At 46.2% G+C, this 18,646-nt stretch overlaps 2 protein-coding genes and 1 long non-coding RNA gene across 6 annotated transcripts; 2 read left to right on the forward strand and 1 right to left on the reverse strand.

Annotated features, from left to right (window-relative positions):
• The first annotated feature begins 1,261 nt into the window (after positions 1–1,261).
• LOC127322831 (flavonol 3-sulfotransferase-like) lies at positions 1,262–2,582 on the forward strand. Its single transcript, XM_051351239.2, has one exon. It carries the CDS (start codon positions 1,414–1,416, stop codon positions 2,419–2,421), a length of 1,008 nt encoding a protein of 335 aa, XP_051207199.2. The 5' UTR covers positions 1,262–1,413; the 3' UTR covers positions 2,422–2,582.
• A 7,326-nt stretch (positions 2,583–9,908) lies between these two features.
• Positions 9,909–17,692, reverse strand: LOC127322849 (uncharacterized). Of its 4 annotated transcripts, XR_007865145.1 has the most exons (6): positions 17,098–17,592; positions 16,392–16,586; positions 16,094–16,192; positions 10,642–10,746; positions 10,424–10,558; positions 9,909–10,215 (listed from the first exon to the last, which is right to left on the reverse strand). It is a non-coding gene; the product is annotated as an uncharacterized lncRNA (long non-coding RNA). The 4 variants fall into 4 exon arrangements; XR_007865143.2 differs by lacking the exons at positions 10,424–10,558; positions 10,642–10,746 and adding an exon at positions 17,600–17,692 and having other exon boundaries at positions 17,098–17,530; XR_007865144.1 differs by lacking the exon at positions 10,424–10,558.
• LOC139835072 (uncharacterized) lies at positions 11,273–15,026 on the forward strand. The gene is made up of 3 exons (XM_071825056.1): positions 11,273–11,360; positions 11,439–12,344; positions 12,430–15,026. The coding sequence occupies exons 1-3, from the start codon at positions 11,273–11,275 to the stop codon at positions 15,024–15,026; spliced, it is 3,591 nt and encodes a 1,196-aa protein (XP_071681157.1).
• Positions 17,693–18,646: the final 954 nt, after the last annotated feature.

An 18,646-nucleotide genomic window follows, 5' to 3' on the forward strand; every position in this document is an offset into this window, starting at 1 on the left:
TAATGAATAACTCAGGCTTATCTTGTATATACTAGGGTACATTCAATGACAAATCTATGTAATATAAGAAATGTTATTTACATTGAACATATATACGAGTTTATATTTGGAGGTAAAATAGTTTATGTTTTTGGTCTATAATCAATTTTGCGCAGTGTTCACCGAAACACGCATAACTTTCTCATACAGAGTCCGTTTTCGACGTATAACCACTCAAAATTTTCAGAAAAAACATACGCATCTAAGTGTATTCATCAAAAATCAAGGTAGGGCGGCTGCCCTACCTTGCCCTACTGGGAGCTTCGCCCCTGCTTCTACATGGTCATCTTCTACGATGGTTGCCACCATGACTCTGTTCTAATTTCTCATTCATTGTTGATGTGGGCTTATCGCTTCACGCTATGTCATCATGATGATTAGGGGAGAGATAGATCCTAAAACCATATTATTAGTGTTTCTTCCTTTTTCAAGATTTTCTTGTCGGGGTTATATGTTTCATTTTATGTTCAAAATATCCAAACAATCATATACTATGTTGGTTAGTGACACCAATTCTAAACTCGTTATAACTGAGAACATGGATGTGTCCACAACCTTCGTCGAGTGATGCACACAAACGACAATTATGAACTCATATTTGCATACGTTGTTATATTTGCAAAAGGGAAGCGAGAATGGCATCAACACATGTTACCTAGTGGTGTGGGATTAGCCGATTCCACTCCGCACACCCCTCAAAGGTGAGATGTTGAGATGCAAGCGGGATATTGGCGGGACCCCGCTTGGTACATGAGATGTTTCCCTGTTTCTCTCCATCTTCTTTCTCCAATATATCTTTTAGATTCAAATTCCCAACTTTTTTTGGAGTATTTTTTTCAGATTTCCAATTTCCTATATTTTAGACTTTAACTATGCTCACACAGTTTAAGATAGTTTTTTCGATAAAGGAAATATATTAATATCGAGATATATCAATTACACAGTTCAAGATAGTAGACATTCAATTCAAATTTGTATATCGCATTATTATAAGTTCGTATCCTTATTCGAGAGTGTGTCCATATTTATGTACCATTAATTTTTAATTTTGCAATACTAAATAAAAACAAGTAAATTAAAGTATAATCGGGATGGGCTTCTGGTCCTTGGCGGGCACGGCAAGGTATCACTTTCTTTTTGTTTTGTTGGCAAAGACAAGATTCCACTTGTCTGGCCGCACGGCACCCAGGTCAAAGTTTGATCCGCCGCTAGTCAAAATTAGCACAAGCACGATGCAATCATGCAACTCCATATATATATATTCTCCTCAAATGAGTGGAATTGCCATCCTTGAGCAGTGATAACTACTCACTGGAGTAGAATCGCTTCTCTGCTATTGACATCGCCCTGCAGCTAACTCTCTTCTCATCATCCATGGCCACCATCCCCACTATCACTTCCGGCCCTGTTCCATTCACGGACGTGGACGATGGTACGGTGCCGAAGCGCCCAGCCAAGGAAGAGTTTGGGGACCTCGTGGCGGCTCTGCCGCGCAAGCAACAGGCCGGCCTGGAGCTGCGCCTGTACCAGGGCTTCTGGCTGCCGGAGCACTGGGTCGCGGGCACTGTCGTCTTCCAGCGCCGCTTCTCACCACGCCGCGACGACGTGATCCTGGCCAGCTACCCCAAGTGCGGCACCACGTGGCTGAAGGCGCTGGCCTTCGCCACCATGACGCGGGACGCGTACCCGGAGCCGGCGCAGCACCCGCTCCTCCGCCTCAACCCGCACGACTGCATCCCGTTCCTCGACGAGATCTTCGCCGATGGGCAGGAGGCCAAGCTCGAAAAGCTCCCGTCGCCACGCCTCATGAACACGCACATGCCGTACACCCTACTCCCCGAGTCGGTCACCGGCGGCAACGTCAAGGTCGTGTACATTTGCAGGGACCCCAAGGACATGGTCGTCTCGCTGTGGCACTTCCTCCGGCGACGCCAGCCCGGCCTGTCGTTCGCCGAGCTGTTCGAGCACGAATGCGACGGCGCCGTGGCCGTCGGCCCGATCTGGGACCACGTCCTCACCTACTGGCACGCGAGCCTCGCATGCCCCGACAGAGTGCTCTTTCTCAGGTACGAGGACCTGCTGCAGGACACGGGCAATCACGTGAGGAGGCTGGCGGAGTTCGTGGGTCGGCCGTTCTCGGCCGCCGAGGAGAGCGCCGGCGCCGTGGAGGGCGTGGTGGAGCTGTGCAGCTTCGAGAAGATGAAGGGGCTGGAGGTGAACAAGAAGGGCTCGTCGGGGGCATACCACGCCATGCCCCGTGACGCATTCTTCAGGAAAGGTGTCTCTGGAGATTGGGTGAACCACATGACGCCAGATATGGCGACGCGGCTAGATGAGATCGTAAGTGAGAAGTTTCGCGGCACGGGGCTTGGGGCTCCTTGATTTGGACTCTGTCGACATGCTCGGATTTGTTTTGTGAATTAAGCAGGTCCATGTGCATGGATGTTTCAGTTGTGGACTCTATGCTTGGTCAATCAGTTGTGGACTCTATGTCACAATCACCGTCTTCATTATCGAATAAAGATGCATGTTTGTGTGATTCACTCATTTTAACATTTTGATGATTCGTGTCCATAGGTTCATTCAGTTTCATCAACTTAGGGGAATCTCTAATGAAACTGAATGAACTTCGTACGCATTGCGGCATGATTAATTGAACCAATTTGAGTCATATTTAGTACTCCCTCCATCCTAGAATATAAAGCGTCTTAGGATTGATCAAAAGGTAAACCATAGTAACTTTGACCAAATGTATGTAGGACATCAACAATATTAAATAGATATATCAAGAAAATAAAATTTATGGTGAATCTATTAATGCTGATTCAGTATTGTAAATATTCATATTTTTGTGTACAAACTTGATTGAACTTCAACATCAACCAGGTCGCCGCGCCCAAATGTTGTCCCTGTGCCGATGGTCACCACCGCTGCGAGGGCTCCGCTTGCGCCGCTTTTCGTGGCTGCTCAGCCGCCGATCCTCTCGCCTCCCATGTCCTAGCCGCCGGTTCGTCCGCTGGCCAGGAGGAAGACCCTTGCGGGCGCAGACATCACCAGAACCGTAAGGTTCTCGCTGCGGAAAGCTGGCGACCGCAACAAGCAGCGCAAGGCGGCGACGCCGATCGCGCGGAAAGCGGAGATGATGGTCTGCAAAGGTCTCGGCATCATCAAGGATGGGAAGGAGGTCACCGAGTGGGCCTTGGCTGAATTCGCGAGCCGGTTCAAAGGAAGGGTCGAAGAAGATGTGATCAAGGCGATGATGGCTCTGTTCAAAGTGGGATCGGAGGAAGACGACACCTGCGATGAGGATATGCTGGCACACAGAGGTACTGCGGCTCTGGACATGGACGAGCCGGAGGCAGGATCAGCTACGGCTGAAGTTTGATTGTTGTTGTTGGCTTGCTGTAGGGTCTCGCTGTTTACCATGTTAGCTAAACTTATGATTTCTAGTGGCTTCTTTGGGGCTGGTTGCTTGTTAAGGACTGCTGAGCAGTCCTGCTTCCACTTTGCTGCTCCTCTATGGTGCATGTATGCCCAGACTTCCTGCCCATATATGGCAAAGACTGTTGTTACCTTTCGGTTACTTCCTCATATATGTATGTTTGGGTTCCTTGTTTCCAAATGTTAGAACATCTGCTCAATATCCTGGGATGGAATGTGAGAGGGCTAAATGATCAAGATCGTAAAGACACCGTCCACGAAACCATAGCAAATTCTTCATGTCATATTGCCTGTTTGCAAGAGACTAAGTTGCAGTATATCTCCGCGTTTGATGCTGCTTATATTGGCGGCTATAGGCTGAAAAGTTTCGCTTATAAGCCGGCGAATGGCACTCGGCGTGGAATACTCCTTCTTTGGGATGAATCCGTGGTGTCGATATCAAATGTGTCTATCTCCGAGTTTTGCTTGTCTGCGGATGTGACTTTGCTCAAGGCTTCGGAAAATGGGGATTTCAAAATCACCTCCGTATATGGGCCTACGGATCATGCGCTGAAAGAATAATTCTTCACCGAGCTCAACGACCTCAAGCCTCCGCAGGGGGTTCGATGGCTTGTTCTTGGGGATTTTAACCAAATAAGAAAGGCGAGGGACAAGAGCAAAGGAAATGTCAATAGGAGTCGCATGGTTCGCTTTAGAGACGCCCTTCAATCTTGTGAGTTAAACGAGATACACTTGCAAAACCGCCGTTTCACTTGGTCCAATGAAAGAGTGAACCCGACCCTTTGTAAGCTCGACGCTTTCTACTGTAATGGGGAGTGGGACCTTCGCCGACTCGCATGTCCTTTATGCGCTCTCCTCGTCCCTCTCGGACCATTGTCCCCTCCTCCTCGCCGATGTTAGTGGACCCAAGCGACCGCGATCTTTCAAATTTGAAAACTTTTGGGTAAAGCTTCCGGGGTTCAATGAGGTGGTAAAGGAGGCTTGGGACAAGCCAACCATCCACACCGAACCTTGCCAAATCCTCTTTCACAAGATGAAGGAAACCGGAAAGTGCCTCCGCAAGTGGGGGAAGGGCTTTTATTCCAACACTAAGGTGTTGTTGCATGCGGCCCTACTTATTATTCTACAGTTCGATATGGCCCAAGAGGCAAGGCAACTTTTCCCGGAGGAGTTAGACCTTCGCGCGCGGTTGAAAAGGAAGGTGATTGCGCTTGCCGTGGTGGAGAGAGCTAGAAAGAAACAATGTGCGCGGATTGCAAACATCAAGGAGGGAGATGCCAATACCAAATTCTTTCATATGCGGGTCAATGCTAGAAGAAGGAAAAACCACATCCATCGCCTAAAGCGAAAGAATGGTTGGGTTACTGGACATGAAGAAAAAGAGAAAATCATCTATGATCACTTCAAAGCGTCCATGGATAGAGGGGACCCTAGTAGCCATGACTTCAATTGGGCGGATTTCGTTTTTCCCCCTACGGATTTACACTCGCTTGGTGACCCCTTCACCGAGGAAGAGGTCAAGATGGCCATCTCTCACTTGCCCGGCGACAAAGCCCCGGGGCCGGATGGCTTCACCGGGCTCTTTTTTAAGAGATGTTGGGAGACAATAAGAGTCGACGTTTTGAATGTTGTCTAACTTTTTGGGAACCTACATGTGGAAAATTTTCATTGGTTAAATTCCGCGAACATCGCCTTGTTGCCAAAGAAGGATGGCGCCGAAGAGGTATCCGACTACCGGCCTATTAGCTTGATTCATGCCATTGCCAAGATTGTTGCGAAGTTGCTTGCCAACCGGCTGGGGCCTCACATGGATGAGCTTGTTTCAAACGCGCAAAGCGCTTTCATCAAGAAGAGAAGTATTCATGACAATTTTCTCTATGTCAAAAATCTAGCTACGAGATTTCACAAGAACAAGACCCCGGCTCTTCTTTTCAAGCTTGATATCCGAAGGCTTTCGACTCTATCCGTTGGGGATACCTTTTTGATCTTCTTGTGAAGAGGGGCTTCCCAGCCCGTTTCCGAAACTGGATTGTTGCACTTCTAAACACCGCCTCGTCGCGGATGCTTCTTAATGGTGTGGCCGGTTGCCCCATTCGCCATGGTCGGGGGCTACGCAAAGGAGACCCCCTTTCCCCGCTTCTTTTTGTCCTCGCCATTGATACTCTTGCTCAAATTTTGGAGACGGCCACGAGCCTTGGTATCCTACACAAGCTACGGGGTAGAGGCCCCATCCTCCGCACCTCTCTTTATGCGGATGATGCGGCGATTTTTGTTGCGCCTTTGAAGGAGGATGTCCAAAATCTCGCTCATATTCTTCATGACTTCGGAGAGGTCACCGGCCTTTGCACGAATTTCCATAAAAGCTTCGTCGTGTCAATAAGATGTGCTAACCATAAAATCGACGACATCCTTCTTCACATCCCGGCTAAGAGAGAGTCGTTTCCACTACGCTATCTTGGGCTTCCTCTAACGGTTAGAGGCATAAGAAGGAAAGACATACAACACCTTGAGGACAAATGTGCCGGGAAGCTCCCCACTTGGAATGGGAAATATATTACTACGGCCAGCCGTAGCGCTTTGGTCAAATCCGTCATCGCCTCCCAAGCCACATACTTCTTGACACCACTCTCCATACCGGCGGGTACCATAGCATTTATCAACAAGATTGAGAGAGCTTTCCTTTGGTCGGCTAGTGACCACACCACGGGGGCGAAATGCAAGGTCAATTGGGAGATAGTTTGTCGTCCGAAGAAACTTGGTGGCCTTGGAATCATTCATATGGACAAGTTCGCTACGGCTCTTCGTCTTAGATGGCCTTGGTTGGAGTGGAAAGACCCCAACAAGATTTGGGTGGGCTCCGGCAACCCTTGTTCGGAGCAAGATATGGACATTTTCTATGCCGCCACGACCATTACGGTGGGCAATGGGATGAATACTCCTTTTTGGTATGCTCCTTGGCTTGATGGGAGAAAGCCAATTGAGATCGCTCCTCTTATCTATGCCTCTTCCAAGCGCAAGAATTGGAAGGTGGCGCATGCTCTACAAAACAATGCTTGGGTTCACAAAGTTGGTTTGGGGGATGGCTTTTCTTTGGAGCATCTTTCCCAATTTGTGGAGCTATGGGGTCTTATACAAAATTTCCACCTCAATGACAACAATGAGGACGACATCTCTTGGAAACTAACCGAGAGTGGGCACTATTCGACGAAGTCCGCCTACGACTTGCAATTTCTAGGTTCCACCTTCTCAAGCCTATACAAATCCATGTGGAAGATGTGGGCGCCCCCAAAGATTAAGTTTTTCACCTGGCTTGCTTTCCAAAATAGAATTTGGACAGCCGACCGCTTGACAAAACGGGGGTGGCCAAATTGTGGGGTTTGCCCTTTATGCAACCAATGCACGGAGTCGGTCGATCACCTTCTACTCCATTGCCACTTCACCTTGCGTCTATGGGACAAGGCCAAAGAAGGGTTCGACATTCCGGCTTCTCATGCCAACAATTGGGCGGGTTCCTTCTTTCCGGAGTGGTGGACCATGATATCTACGGGGCAAAACCGCAAGGGTATGGCGTCTCTTGCCATGCTCATCATTTGGGGATTTGGAATGAGAGAAACGATAGAGTTTTCAAGAACAAGCGCGCCCCTTCGCAAGTCGTCTTCGAGAGGATCAAAAAAGAAGCTACGCTTTGGGTTTCAGCGGGTGCTAAAAATTTGTGTAATTTGATGCCATGAGAGTAAAACTTGTATTATGTCTAAAACTTTTACTTTCTTGTAAACTCCTTTCTTAATCAATGAATGGGCAAAACTTTTGCCCTTGTTTCAAAAAAAACAAAAAAAAAGAATGGAGGGAATATAAAATTAAATCAGTAACATACAGTAACATACACCATTTGAGAAGATGAATGGACTGGTGGTGAACAAGAAAGGGTCGTCGGGGGCGTACCACGCCATGCCCCTTGACGCCTTGTACTGCAGTCGTTTCTGGGATGATTGAACCAAACATGATTACCAGTATCTTTTTTTTGAACTGTGATTATCAGTATCTGATTGCGCTGTAATAATTGGATAACGGGCAGAAAAGCGCGAACCAAATGCATTCGTAGAGGTTTAGCAGTCCAGTGCAGTACAGAGGCCGGTAGTTGTAGTTGTAGACAAAGGCGGGTAATACATTTGACAACCGAGCAGTAGATACGGCGGAGGATTTCGATGCTACAGCTTACGAATCACCTCACGGAGCGAAAGCGGCAGCAGCCACCGCGGCACCGGCGGTGCGGAGGAGGTAGTAGTAGCGCTGCGGGTTGGCCTCGAACGCCAGGCGGGAAATCAGCAGCCCTCCGGATCCGGGGGCCTTCATCATGGCCACGGCCGCCGATGCCGGCCAGAAGAACATGTACGCGCCCACGGCGATCACCGCGGCCGCGGCTGCACCGAAGATGAAACCCGCGGGAACCCCCATCGATTCGCTTGATCCGAGAGTTTGGTGTGGGTCTTGGAGTTGCAGAAACGGAAGAGTGAGAATGGCAATGCGCCAATACATCTGGTTATATATTCTACATCAGCACTGTACGCCGTCCGTGCATTTGTTGCTTCCTCGGGAGAGGAAGAGTTTGGAGCTAGGAAGCGGAAGACGAGGTATTCACTCAGGCAGTGAGTACGAAGCGACTACTCCGTTGAAATTCCAGTGTAACCACAGCATAGTTGAACCACAAGGTGGAATGCAAACAAGGTGGAGTACGCCATGCTGCATGGAGTCCATACACAACCGTTTCATGTATTCTATTGAGTACTTCCTCCATTCACAAATAAATGTACATGTGGAGTTTTCAAAATAAATTATGAACTGGAGTGAAAAATACATTATAAATATGTATCTCTTATCTTTAATGCATTCACCTCCAATGAGCTGAGTGCACGTAGAATACAAGACGAACATGTGCTCAATATTATTGGGTTTGATTTCCGTACGATGAGAGAGAAGCAATCAAAGTACATTGGAAAGATATGAGTATAATGTTTTGTGGATAAAGTTTAGAGCTAAATATTGACGTATTTGAGGACGGAGAGAGTAGTCATACAAACAGGGCCATCACATATACTTCATGTTGTATGGAGTACTCCCTCTATCTGAGTTTACTAGACATGCACATATAACTAGGTTGTTAATTTGATCTATATAATATGAATTATATAACACAAAATTATATCATTAGAAAATATAAAATATAAATTTTCTAATGATAAATTTTTTATGGGATTTGCTAGTTCTCAGTTAGCTGAGAACTAACTTCGTGCACAGTCAAGTTTTATATCATTTGATTTGCACCATGATTCGTGCTAGTTATGAATTGTACCTAAGATTTGATGGCATTAGTCGACTGCGAAGTTAGTTCTCAGTCGACTGAGAAATAGTCACACCTATTTTTTTTAATATATATATATATAAATCTTATGTTAAATTGGTTAAATTGACGACCTAGAAATACACGTAAGACTAGTAAACCGAAACGGAGGGAATACAAATTTTGGATTATAATGTCCCACTCTTTGGTTTTGACACTTTATTAGTATACGAAATATAGGGCACCAATTTCATGTACAATATGCCACGGGAGAAATTTCAGATGTTATAAAATAGGGCACCACACCTTGTGCCCTATATTTAAAATTGCAAGCATATAGGACATGAATATCATAAAACTCATATTTAAATGATTCTAAAACACAAATAAAATCTCAATTGTACTTATATTATATCACTATTACACAAATAGTTCATGATCAATTTTCACTCAAATCAACTCACAAATACGCAAGGTTCATCGCATACAACATACAATTCATCACATATAACATGGAGCTAGCGTCTTTGCTCGCCAAACCATGACCACCACTTCTCAATGAGATCCTTAGTTACGGAGATCATCATGGAAACCGGAATCGCGAATCTCTTGGCAGAAATAAATGATACTCCCTCATAATTACATTGCGTTCTAGGTTTAGTCAAAGTCAAAATTTATAAAGTTTAACTAAATTATTTAGGAAAAATTATAAGCATCTATAATGTAAAATCTATAATATTAGAATCGGATTTTATATTATGACATTTGGTATTATCTTTACTATTAAACGGCAATGCAACCGTGGTACGTCCGTCTCAAAACAGTCTCAAAACAGGCTCGCGTGTCGCGTCCGTCTCAAAACAGGCTCGCTCGATCTCAAAACAGGCTCGCTCCATGGTACTGAAACAACGTTTGGGCGATTTGGGCCTTTGGGTCTCGTACTGAAACAACGTTTGGGCCTTTGGGCCACGCCAACCCTCATTGAACAAATTTGGACCCTCACCGAACAAAAAAAAAAAAGGAAAGTCCAACGCCAATCCACAGAAATTTGGACGACCACGACTATGATACGTACTCTGCTACAATACGATTTCAGAAAGAAATTTGGACGACCACGAAATCAGGCCGCATAAATAAAACCATACTACCTCCACCGGAGATACAACTTCGCCCAGAAAAACACTTCCACAGTTCCACCGGAGATACAATTTCAACCAGAAAAACAATTTTCTGTCGCTACCATCTGACGATCTCACAGCGACGACTTCTGTCTGACGATCTCACACCTAGCCAAACATCTGTTGCTGCCGTCTTTGTGGCTGTCGTCTCGCTACAACTCCAACGTCTACCAACCAAGTTACGTTGTCGCTGCCGTCTCGTCGGAGAGTCCACCCATGCTACAACCAAGGTAAGCAAAACGAGAATTAATCAGCCAAGGTAAGCAAAACGAGAATTAACATTGCAAAGCATGATCTTCATGTAAAACAGTTCACAGCAAGAAAAAAATAATGACCGGATCAGGTTCAGTTAATCAGAAAAAATAATCGCTAAAGTTAAATCCAAATGTGGTCATGAATCTAATAAACAACTTCTTATACTAAGTACCTTCTGTCATTAGTTTCAACCTGATTTTAGTTGAATGCATATGTTTATTTTGAAAACTCTCAATGGCACACAGGTGCCTGTAATCAAATTCTTGCAAAGGTAGCACAGTTTACAGGCAGGCCACTATGCTGCATTCTGGAGAAAAGTTAGAGTTTCTATCTGCACTGTATTTAATCTGACATTAACATTGCATATCGGTTTGTCTTTCTAAAACGTACAGAGGCTCCTGGCGTGTGTACACGAGCTGAGGCTCCTGGCCTTCAAAGCACCTCACTTGTCCAGTTTGAAGAAATTGAGTATGGGATGTCTAACTTTTAGTTTTCCTATTTGCAGAAAATGGATAACAACATTATAGAAGATAAAAATCAAGCAAGACGTGAACGTGATAGAGCTAGAAGAAATAGTTTGACAACTGAGCAAAAGGAGAATATTAATGCATGTAGAAGAGCTAAACGAAATAGTTTGTCGGTTGAACAAAAGAATAAGATTAATGGACATAGAAGACTGGTCGAACAACGCACATCTACACAGAGATTAACTGAAGAGAAGAGGGCTAAACGCAGGGCAAACGCTGCGGCTAGGAGGAACACCCCGTGTCCTGAATCCATTGCGATGCCATGCCCAAAGATAAATCTAGGATCAAGCACACGCGGGTCACCCGCCAAGGAGGGAACTTCTTCACCTCCTGTGTCACCTTCATCGAGCACGCCGGAGTATACCATCGGGACCAATGGTAACACACAAATCTTCACTCCCTTTATTTATGCCATGGCAATTAAACCATCGTTCGTACCGGATCTAGAATTTCCATATTGTTGTACTTACCAGACCGATAATGGTGTAGGCGACATGGATGCATTCCTTAGTGGTATCATGGATGAGAATGCCATCCCTGATGATCTCATGGATGAGGAGTACTGTATGTATGCTCGTGAAGGTACTTATGCCATCCTTTCAATCGTCTGCTACGAGTCAATATGAAGATATTCATTGATGTGATATCCTATGCATGTAGGTTATGACGCTGATGACATACACCTCGACACACAAATGGACTCATCCAGTGCGGAATCTATCGATCCTTTTGACTTTGTGTACTCAAATCTCCCAACAAACACGCACATCCTGAAGCCAGAACCGGACTGCGAACATTGCCATGCCAAGAAGTTTGAGCGTGAGACCGACGGTTTCTGTTGTCGAAACGGAAATATCAAGCTAGCTGAATCGGAGCCTATCCCAGAGCTTATGAGGCTATGGTCTAGCGCGGATGCAGACTCTCGGCATTTTCGGGAGAGCATAAGATTCTTCAACGGCCACTTCTCATTCACAACTCTTGGTGTCAGCCTAGACAATAGCTGCACCAACATGAGGTCCGGGGTGTACACATTCCGGGCGCAAGGCAAATTATACCACAACATGCATTCGTTCGGACCAAACTCTCGCCCGGAACATCTACAACTCTACTTCTACGACGATGATCCCAGCCTGATCCATCGAAAGGAAGCCACCAAGGACCTGGACCAAGAGGTCGTTCGGAAGGTTGTGGACATACTAAGAGGAAACCCCTACTCTGAGAAGTTTAGGAGTTTGGGCGCCTACAAGGACAACCTCGAGAACTACCGTATAGAACTAAACACCGACAAGAAGCTAGACCAACGGAGATACAATTTACCGGTGTCGTCTGAGGTGGCTGCGATCTGGGTCGAGGGGAGTGACTTGGCAAATAGATTCAAGCGCAGCATTATCCTCTACGGTGACAACAATGAGAGGCATAGTATACAGGCCACACAAGGATGCTATGACCCGCTCTCGTACCCCCTCTTTTTCCCCAAGGGGGAGCTCGGATGGCATCCAAATCTCCCTAAACGTGATACGCCTTGGCATGTTGCGCAAAAGTCAAGAGAGGACCGTGACGACGAAGGTTTGGCTGTTCAAGACACTTCTACATTTTTTGTATATCCTCTTCGTATTTTGCCTAACCTTGTTTTTTTATGTCTTTCACACAGATGGAGGTGGCAATATATGCGTCTCCGTCAGAGATTACTACTGTTACCGACTACAGACGCGGCCGGCTATATTCAACCCCATACTACATGGTGGGCGCTTGTTCCAACAGTTTGCGGTCGACATGTACATAAAGATTGAGGGATGCAGGCTGAGTTGGTTCAGGGAGCACCAAACGGAGATACGTGCGGATCTATATAAAGGCATTGTTGATAGCATCACGGCCGGAGAGACTCGCGCAAGCGCTGTTGGCACAAGGATTGTTCTCCCATGGAAGTTCCAGGGGAGCTTCCGAGACATGAAGCGTAGACATATGGACGCCATGGCGTTGGTGCAGACGTACGGCAAGCCTGACATCTTCTTGACGATGACCTGCAACCCAAACTGGCACGAGATACAGGATGCACTATTTGCAGGACAAACCCCTCAAGACCGACCAGACATTGTGGTCCGAGTGTTTAGGGCCAAGCTCGAGATGATGAAAGAGATGCTGACCAAGAAGCATATTTTGGGTGTTGTGAAGGCCTACGTCTACGTGGTCGAGTTCCAGAAAAGGGGCCTCCCGCACGCCCATTTTTTGTTGATCATGGACTCAGAATATAAGCTCATTGTGCCAGAGCAGTACGACCGCGTCATATCCGCCGAGCTCCCGGACAAGAATAAGTACCCGGAGCTATACGCCATAGTCGTGAAGCATATGATGCATGGTCCATGCGGTGTCCTCAAGCCAAACAACGTGTGCATGCAAGATGGGTCGTGCAAGTGTAGGTACCTGCGGGCATTCAATGAAACCACCGTACAGGGGAAAGACTCATACCCCATTTATCGGAGACGGAAGGACGGTCGTTGTGCGAATGTCCGAGGCCAAATGCTAGACAACAGATGGGTTGTGCCTTATAACCCCTACCTCTTGCGGATGTTTGACTGCCACATCAACGTGGAGGTGTGCTCTAGCATAAAGGCCGTCAAGTACCTATATAAGTACGTATACAAGGGCCACGATCAGACTTCGTTCAATATCGAGAAGCCCGACGCCGATGGGAACATAGACGAGATCAAGAGATTCATTGACGCAAGGTGGGTTACTCCACCGGAGGCCATGTGGAGGATATTCGGCTTCAAGCTATGCGAGAACCACCCGTCGGTCCTACCACTTCCGCTTCATCTCGAAAATATGCAAATGGTCACGTTCAAAGCAGGAGACAACCTAAAGGACGTTGCTGCCAAAGAGACCCCATCCATGTTGACTGAGTATTTCGTTGCTAATCAGAAGCACGCATGGGCTCCGGATATTCTTTACAAAGATTTTCCGAGAAGCTTCACATGGCAAAACACAAAGTACTGGAAGAAAAGGGACAAGGGTCAACAAGTAGGCCGGATCGTGTCAGCCCATCCTGCTGAGGGGGATCGGTACTTTCTAAGGGTGCTTCTAAACCACGTACCAGGCTCAAGGTCCTTCGAAGATCTCAAAACAGTGGACGGTGTGCTATGTGATAACTTCCGTGAGGCCGCCGAGAGGAGGGGTCTCATCGAGGCCGACAACACGCTCGATGAGTGTCTTATCGAGTCAGAGCAGTTCGCCATGCCAGCCTCACTTAGGAGGCTCTTCGCAACGATCTTAGTATTCTGCGAGCCTGGAGATGTGCGTGGTCTTTGGGATAGGCACCTTGAGGCGATGTCCGATGACTACCAGCGCCAACACACATGCCCAAAAGCAGTGGAGCAGAAGGTGCTACTTGATATCAGGGGCATGCTGCAGTCCATGGGCAAAGACATAAATTCATTCCCTCTCCCAGACATCGACGAGACCTACGACAACACAGATGGAGAGGCCAGGGAGGTCATCGAGGAAACCAATATCCAGGTAGACAAGGAAGACACTTCTCTAGCGACCTCACTAAACCACGAGCAGAAGCTTGCCTATGACCAGATACTAGCGGCAGTTGATAGCGGAGATGGGGGCGTATTCTTCGTGGATGGCCCAGGAGGCACGGGGAAGACCTACCTTTATAGGGCACTGCTCGCTAGGGTTCGGAGTGAGAGAAAGATCGCGTTGGCCACAGCAACATCAGGAGTTGCCGCTTCCATCATGCCAGGAGGCAGGACAGCCCACTCGAGGTTTAAGATCCCACTAAACCTTGAAGAAGGAAAATCATGCAGCTTCACTAAGCAGAGTGGGACAGCCAAGCTCCTGAGGATGGCTTCACTCATACTATGGGACGAGGCAACCATGACAAAACGGCAGGCAATTGAGGCGTTGGACATAAGCATGCGCGACATCATGGAATGCCCAAACAGACCTTTCGGGGGCAAGACTATCGTGTTCGATGGGGACTTCAGGCAGGTGCTTCCTGTAGTGAGGAAAGGGTCACGGGGTCAGATAATCGACGCAAGTCTGCGGAGCTCAAACCTCTGGAAGGGCATGCGCCAGCTAAGGCTTGTCAAGAACATGAGGGCGCAAAGCGACGAGTGGTTCGCAGATTACCTCCTAAGGGTAGGTAACGGCACCGAGGAAGCGACGAGGACGGAAACATCTGGCTTCCGGAAGATATATGTGTCTCGTCTACAGGCGACAGCGCAGCCGATATCAAGAAGCTGATCAACCATGTGTTCCCTGCCCTAGAACACAACATGGACAATCCTAATTACATGACTTCTCGAGCTATCCTCTCAACAAGGAATAACAACGTCGATGGAATAAACATGCACATGATTGAGCGTTTCCAGGGCGAGGAGAGGATCTACTATAGCTTCGATAGTGCGGAGGACGATCCGCACGGCTACTATCCTCAAGAGTTCCTGAATGACCTAAATCCTAATGGGCTTCCCCCGCATGAGCTTAAATTGAAGATAAATTGCCCCGTTATACTGTTGAGGAACCTTGACCCAGCTAATGGGCTATGTAATGGCACGAGGCTTGTGGTCCGTGGGTTCCAGAATAACGCCATCGACGCAGAGATCGTCGTGGGGCAGCACGCAGGGGAGAGGGTATTTCTTCCTCGGATACCTCTATGCCCATCCGACAATGACATGTTCCCGTTCAGATTCAAGAGGAAGCAGTTCCCCATCAGGCTCAGTTTTGCCATGACAATCAACAAGGCACAAGGGCAGACCATCCCGACCGTGGGCGTGTACCTACCGGAGCCGGTATTCTCTCATGGCCAGCTGTACGTCGCGTTGTCCAGAGCCACCGCGAAAAGCAACATCAAGATCCTCGCCATCAAGGACAAGACCAACAATTCAAAGAAAAGAAAAAGAACCGAGTCCTTAGTAACGAGCACGCTAAATATAGTTTACAAGGATGTCCTTAACACTTGAATTTGATGGACCAGATTTCAGCATATTCCTTCATGATGATTATATCTTCAAAATGTAATGGGTGCTAACATATTTGAATTTTAATTAAATGGATATTTTATGTGCATTTTATGTTTACACCTGAGATATTTGTGATGACATAAAAAAATTAAAGAGTAGACCATTTAACTAACACGTAGCATTTTAAAATCACAGCCTATTATTTTCTTCTTGATGGAGGCAACGACAACAAGAACAGGAATAACAATATAAACCGTAGACCTTCCATGTACTTCAATATAAGACAATGGGCAGAAAAAAAGCTAATACAGATTAGATTATTTTTTATTCTTCAGCTATAATGCATACCTCGCGTCAAAAATCAGCATTGCAGTTCCATCATCACATACATAACAACAGACTGTGTTCACAGGATACAGGTCAATAAAGACACCACTGTACTTGGACCTGGAGAGGAAGTGTAAAGAGCTTAGTCTGTATGAATTGCATAGTGCATTTGCCTATTTCATGCCCAGGAACAAAGGGTAATAATTTAGCAAATATGTGTTCAGAGAGAGCCTTCATCATTCAGGATAATAACTAATGAAAATCAAGAAGTATCAGTCGAAAATTGAATGATTAAATAATCAAATACTAGATATCTCACCATAAAACAGGTATATAAGCTCCTTATTCGAACTCAACAGATGATATTTTCACAACAGATGATATAAAAGCTTGCGCACTGTTTTGCCCAACATCCTTCTCTGAGATGAAGAAGTTGCTTCATAAGTCCCACGACTACACATTACCATCATGTGCAAAGTTACGGATTTATCACCCGCAAGGAAAAGGTTCTTTGCTGCAATATATGGACATTAAATTGTAAGCCCAAATGCAATACATGGATATTAAGTAAACTACTACTAATGATTTGGCTACCACAAAGCTACTTCAAATCTCACACTAGAATTTAAACAGTACCACTGCATCCATCATATATTCTGATGAAACAAGACAAAGATAATAAAATCTAGACAATCGTAAGAAAAGAATAAATTCTAGGAGGGCCAAAGACTCATATAATAAAATCAATCCACCAAGATAAGCATATAACTTAGTCTGAGCGATCAAACTATGAACATAACTAGCAGAGGCAGAGCTGAGCCAAGAGTTCAGTATCCACAACACCAACCTATGATCAACTCTTTTTTATAGCTCAACCGAGGATTAACTTGTGTACATGTAATAGCATAAAGGACATCCATCGTTCTGTATGCTGTATCCAGTACCCGACGCATTGTTGTCCATGGTATAAGTTGAGAATTGAACTTATGAAAGAAAATAAAGAAAGGGAACAGAGCGGATGTTACCGATCTCGGCACCGAGGCCCTGGTGTCCGGAGACGAGGACGTTGGGGGCAAAGCTCGAGGAGCTCCAGGGCGGTGAAGTAGGAGATCCGCGGTGGTGCCGGTTTAGCGCCCTCGCTCCGTCCGCCCCCGCCGTGTCCACCAGCAGTACCATCGTGCCCCGCGCTCTGGTGCTCCCGCGTCAAGGAGGTGAAGGGATGGAGCTGGGGCCGGGGTGTGGGGAAGAGCGTGGAGGTGAGGAGGTCGTGCGTCACGGCGAGAAGCTCGAACTCCGTCATCTGGTGGATTTTGAGCCAAGTCGCGGGCGTCGGCCAGGCCGGGTCCGCCGAAACCTGAACGGAGAAGCAAGGCGGGGTTAGTCGGCACCACCATCTTGGTGGGGATTTCAGGGCCATAGAGGTGATGCGGCTCCGTGGGGAAGAAGGAGGTTAGTCACCTGTGGAGAAGAAAGGAGAAAATCAGTGACCGATACAGAGTGAGTGAATCCTGTGAAATGTATCCATACCTCTGCCTATGCGCCTTTTTTTTTGCAGGTGAGAGATAAATATGTAGACTCTTTTGGAGTAGAACATTTTGACTGCAAGAAAATTTGTGCAACATTTTGACTGCAAGAAAATTTGTGCAACATTTTGACTGCATTCAGTGGCGTAATTTTTGTTGAGGTTTGTAGATTTAGACAATACCATGTGTATAGGATGCAGAATTCATGATTTATTAAATTTTCATGACTTTATTTTCATGTACCAATAAAAAAACATTCAAGTTTCTTTAAAATGTACACTTCAGTGAAAAGAAAACAAAACGGATTATACACTATCAGAACAATTACTGTTCATCTTTCTATATATTTCTATATGACCAACAGAATGAAAAATACATAGTCCCAGCACTTTGAAAAAAACTAAGCAACGACACGATGTTGTTTCAAAATATTAAAAGAAAATATAGATATATAATCGAAGCCGTAGCAACGCACGGGCATTCAACTAGTCAATGTTAATATTTTTTCTTATATTTCTTGGTCAAACTTAACAAAGTATGATTTGGACTAAATCCAGAACATGAAGTAAATAAAAATGGAGGGAGTACAATGGAGACTCCGCAAAATAGTTGAGCATCAATTGGTTATGTCCCTCAACCCTAGCCCTCCGCAACCTCCCAGCGTGGCAGCGTTAGGAGGTTGAGTCAGCTGAAGGGCAAAGGAACAAGGCCTGTGGGAGCCTCAATAGCGTCAATGGAGCATCGTGATCGCAGGCGGTCAGTGGCACCCATCGATCATGTTAGATGCGCCCGCGCGACACCTACCAATTACCAAATTGACGTTGTCGGCGTGGCGTGACACTGTTATCACCAGAATTTAACCGGACCAGAGGTGGGCCGTGAGTAAGATGGGCTTGGAGAATATACACGGAAAATATACATGAATCGGCCTTGTACAAGAAGTTTGGGCTAGTTTGCCCGTGTATCTGTAAATATAGTAGGATACGTGTCGGTTAGGATTAAAGGAGTTTAGCTCGTGCACGGTTGGGATTATTCGCACGTTAGAGAGTCT

This window comes from Lolium perenne, chromosome 2 (genome assembly GCF_019359855.2).
Source record: "Lolium perenne isolate Kyuss_39 chromosome 2, Kyuss_2.0, whole genome shotgun sequence".
Lineage (NCBI taxonomy): Eukaryota > Viridiplantae > Streptophyta > Magnoliopsida > Poales > Poaceae > Lolium > Lolium perenne.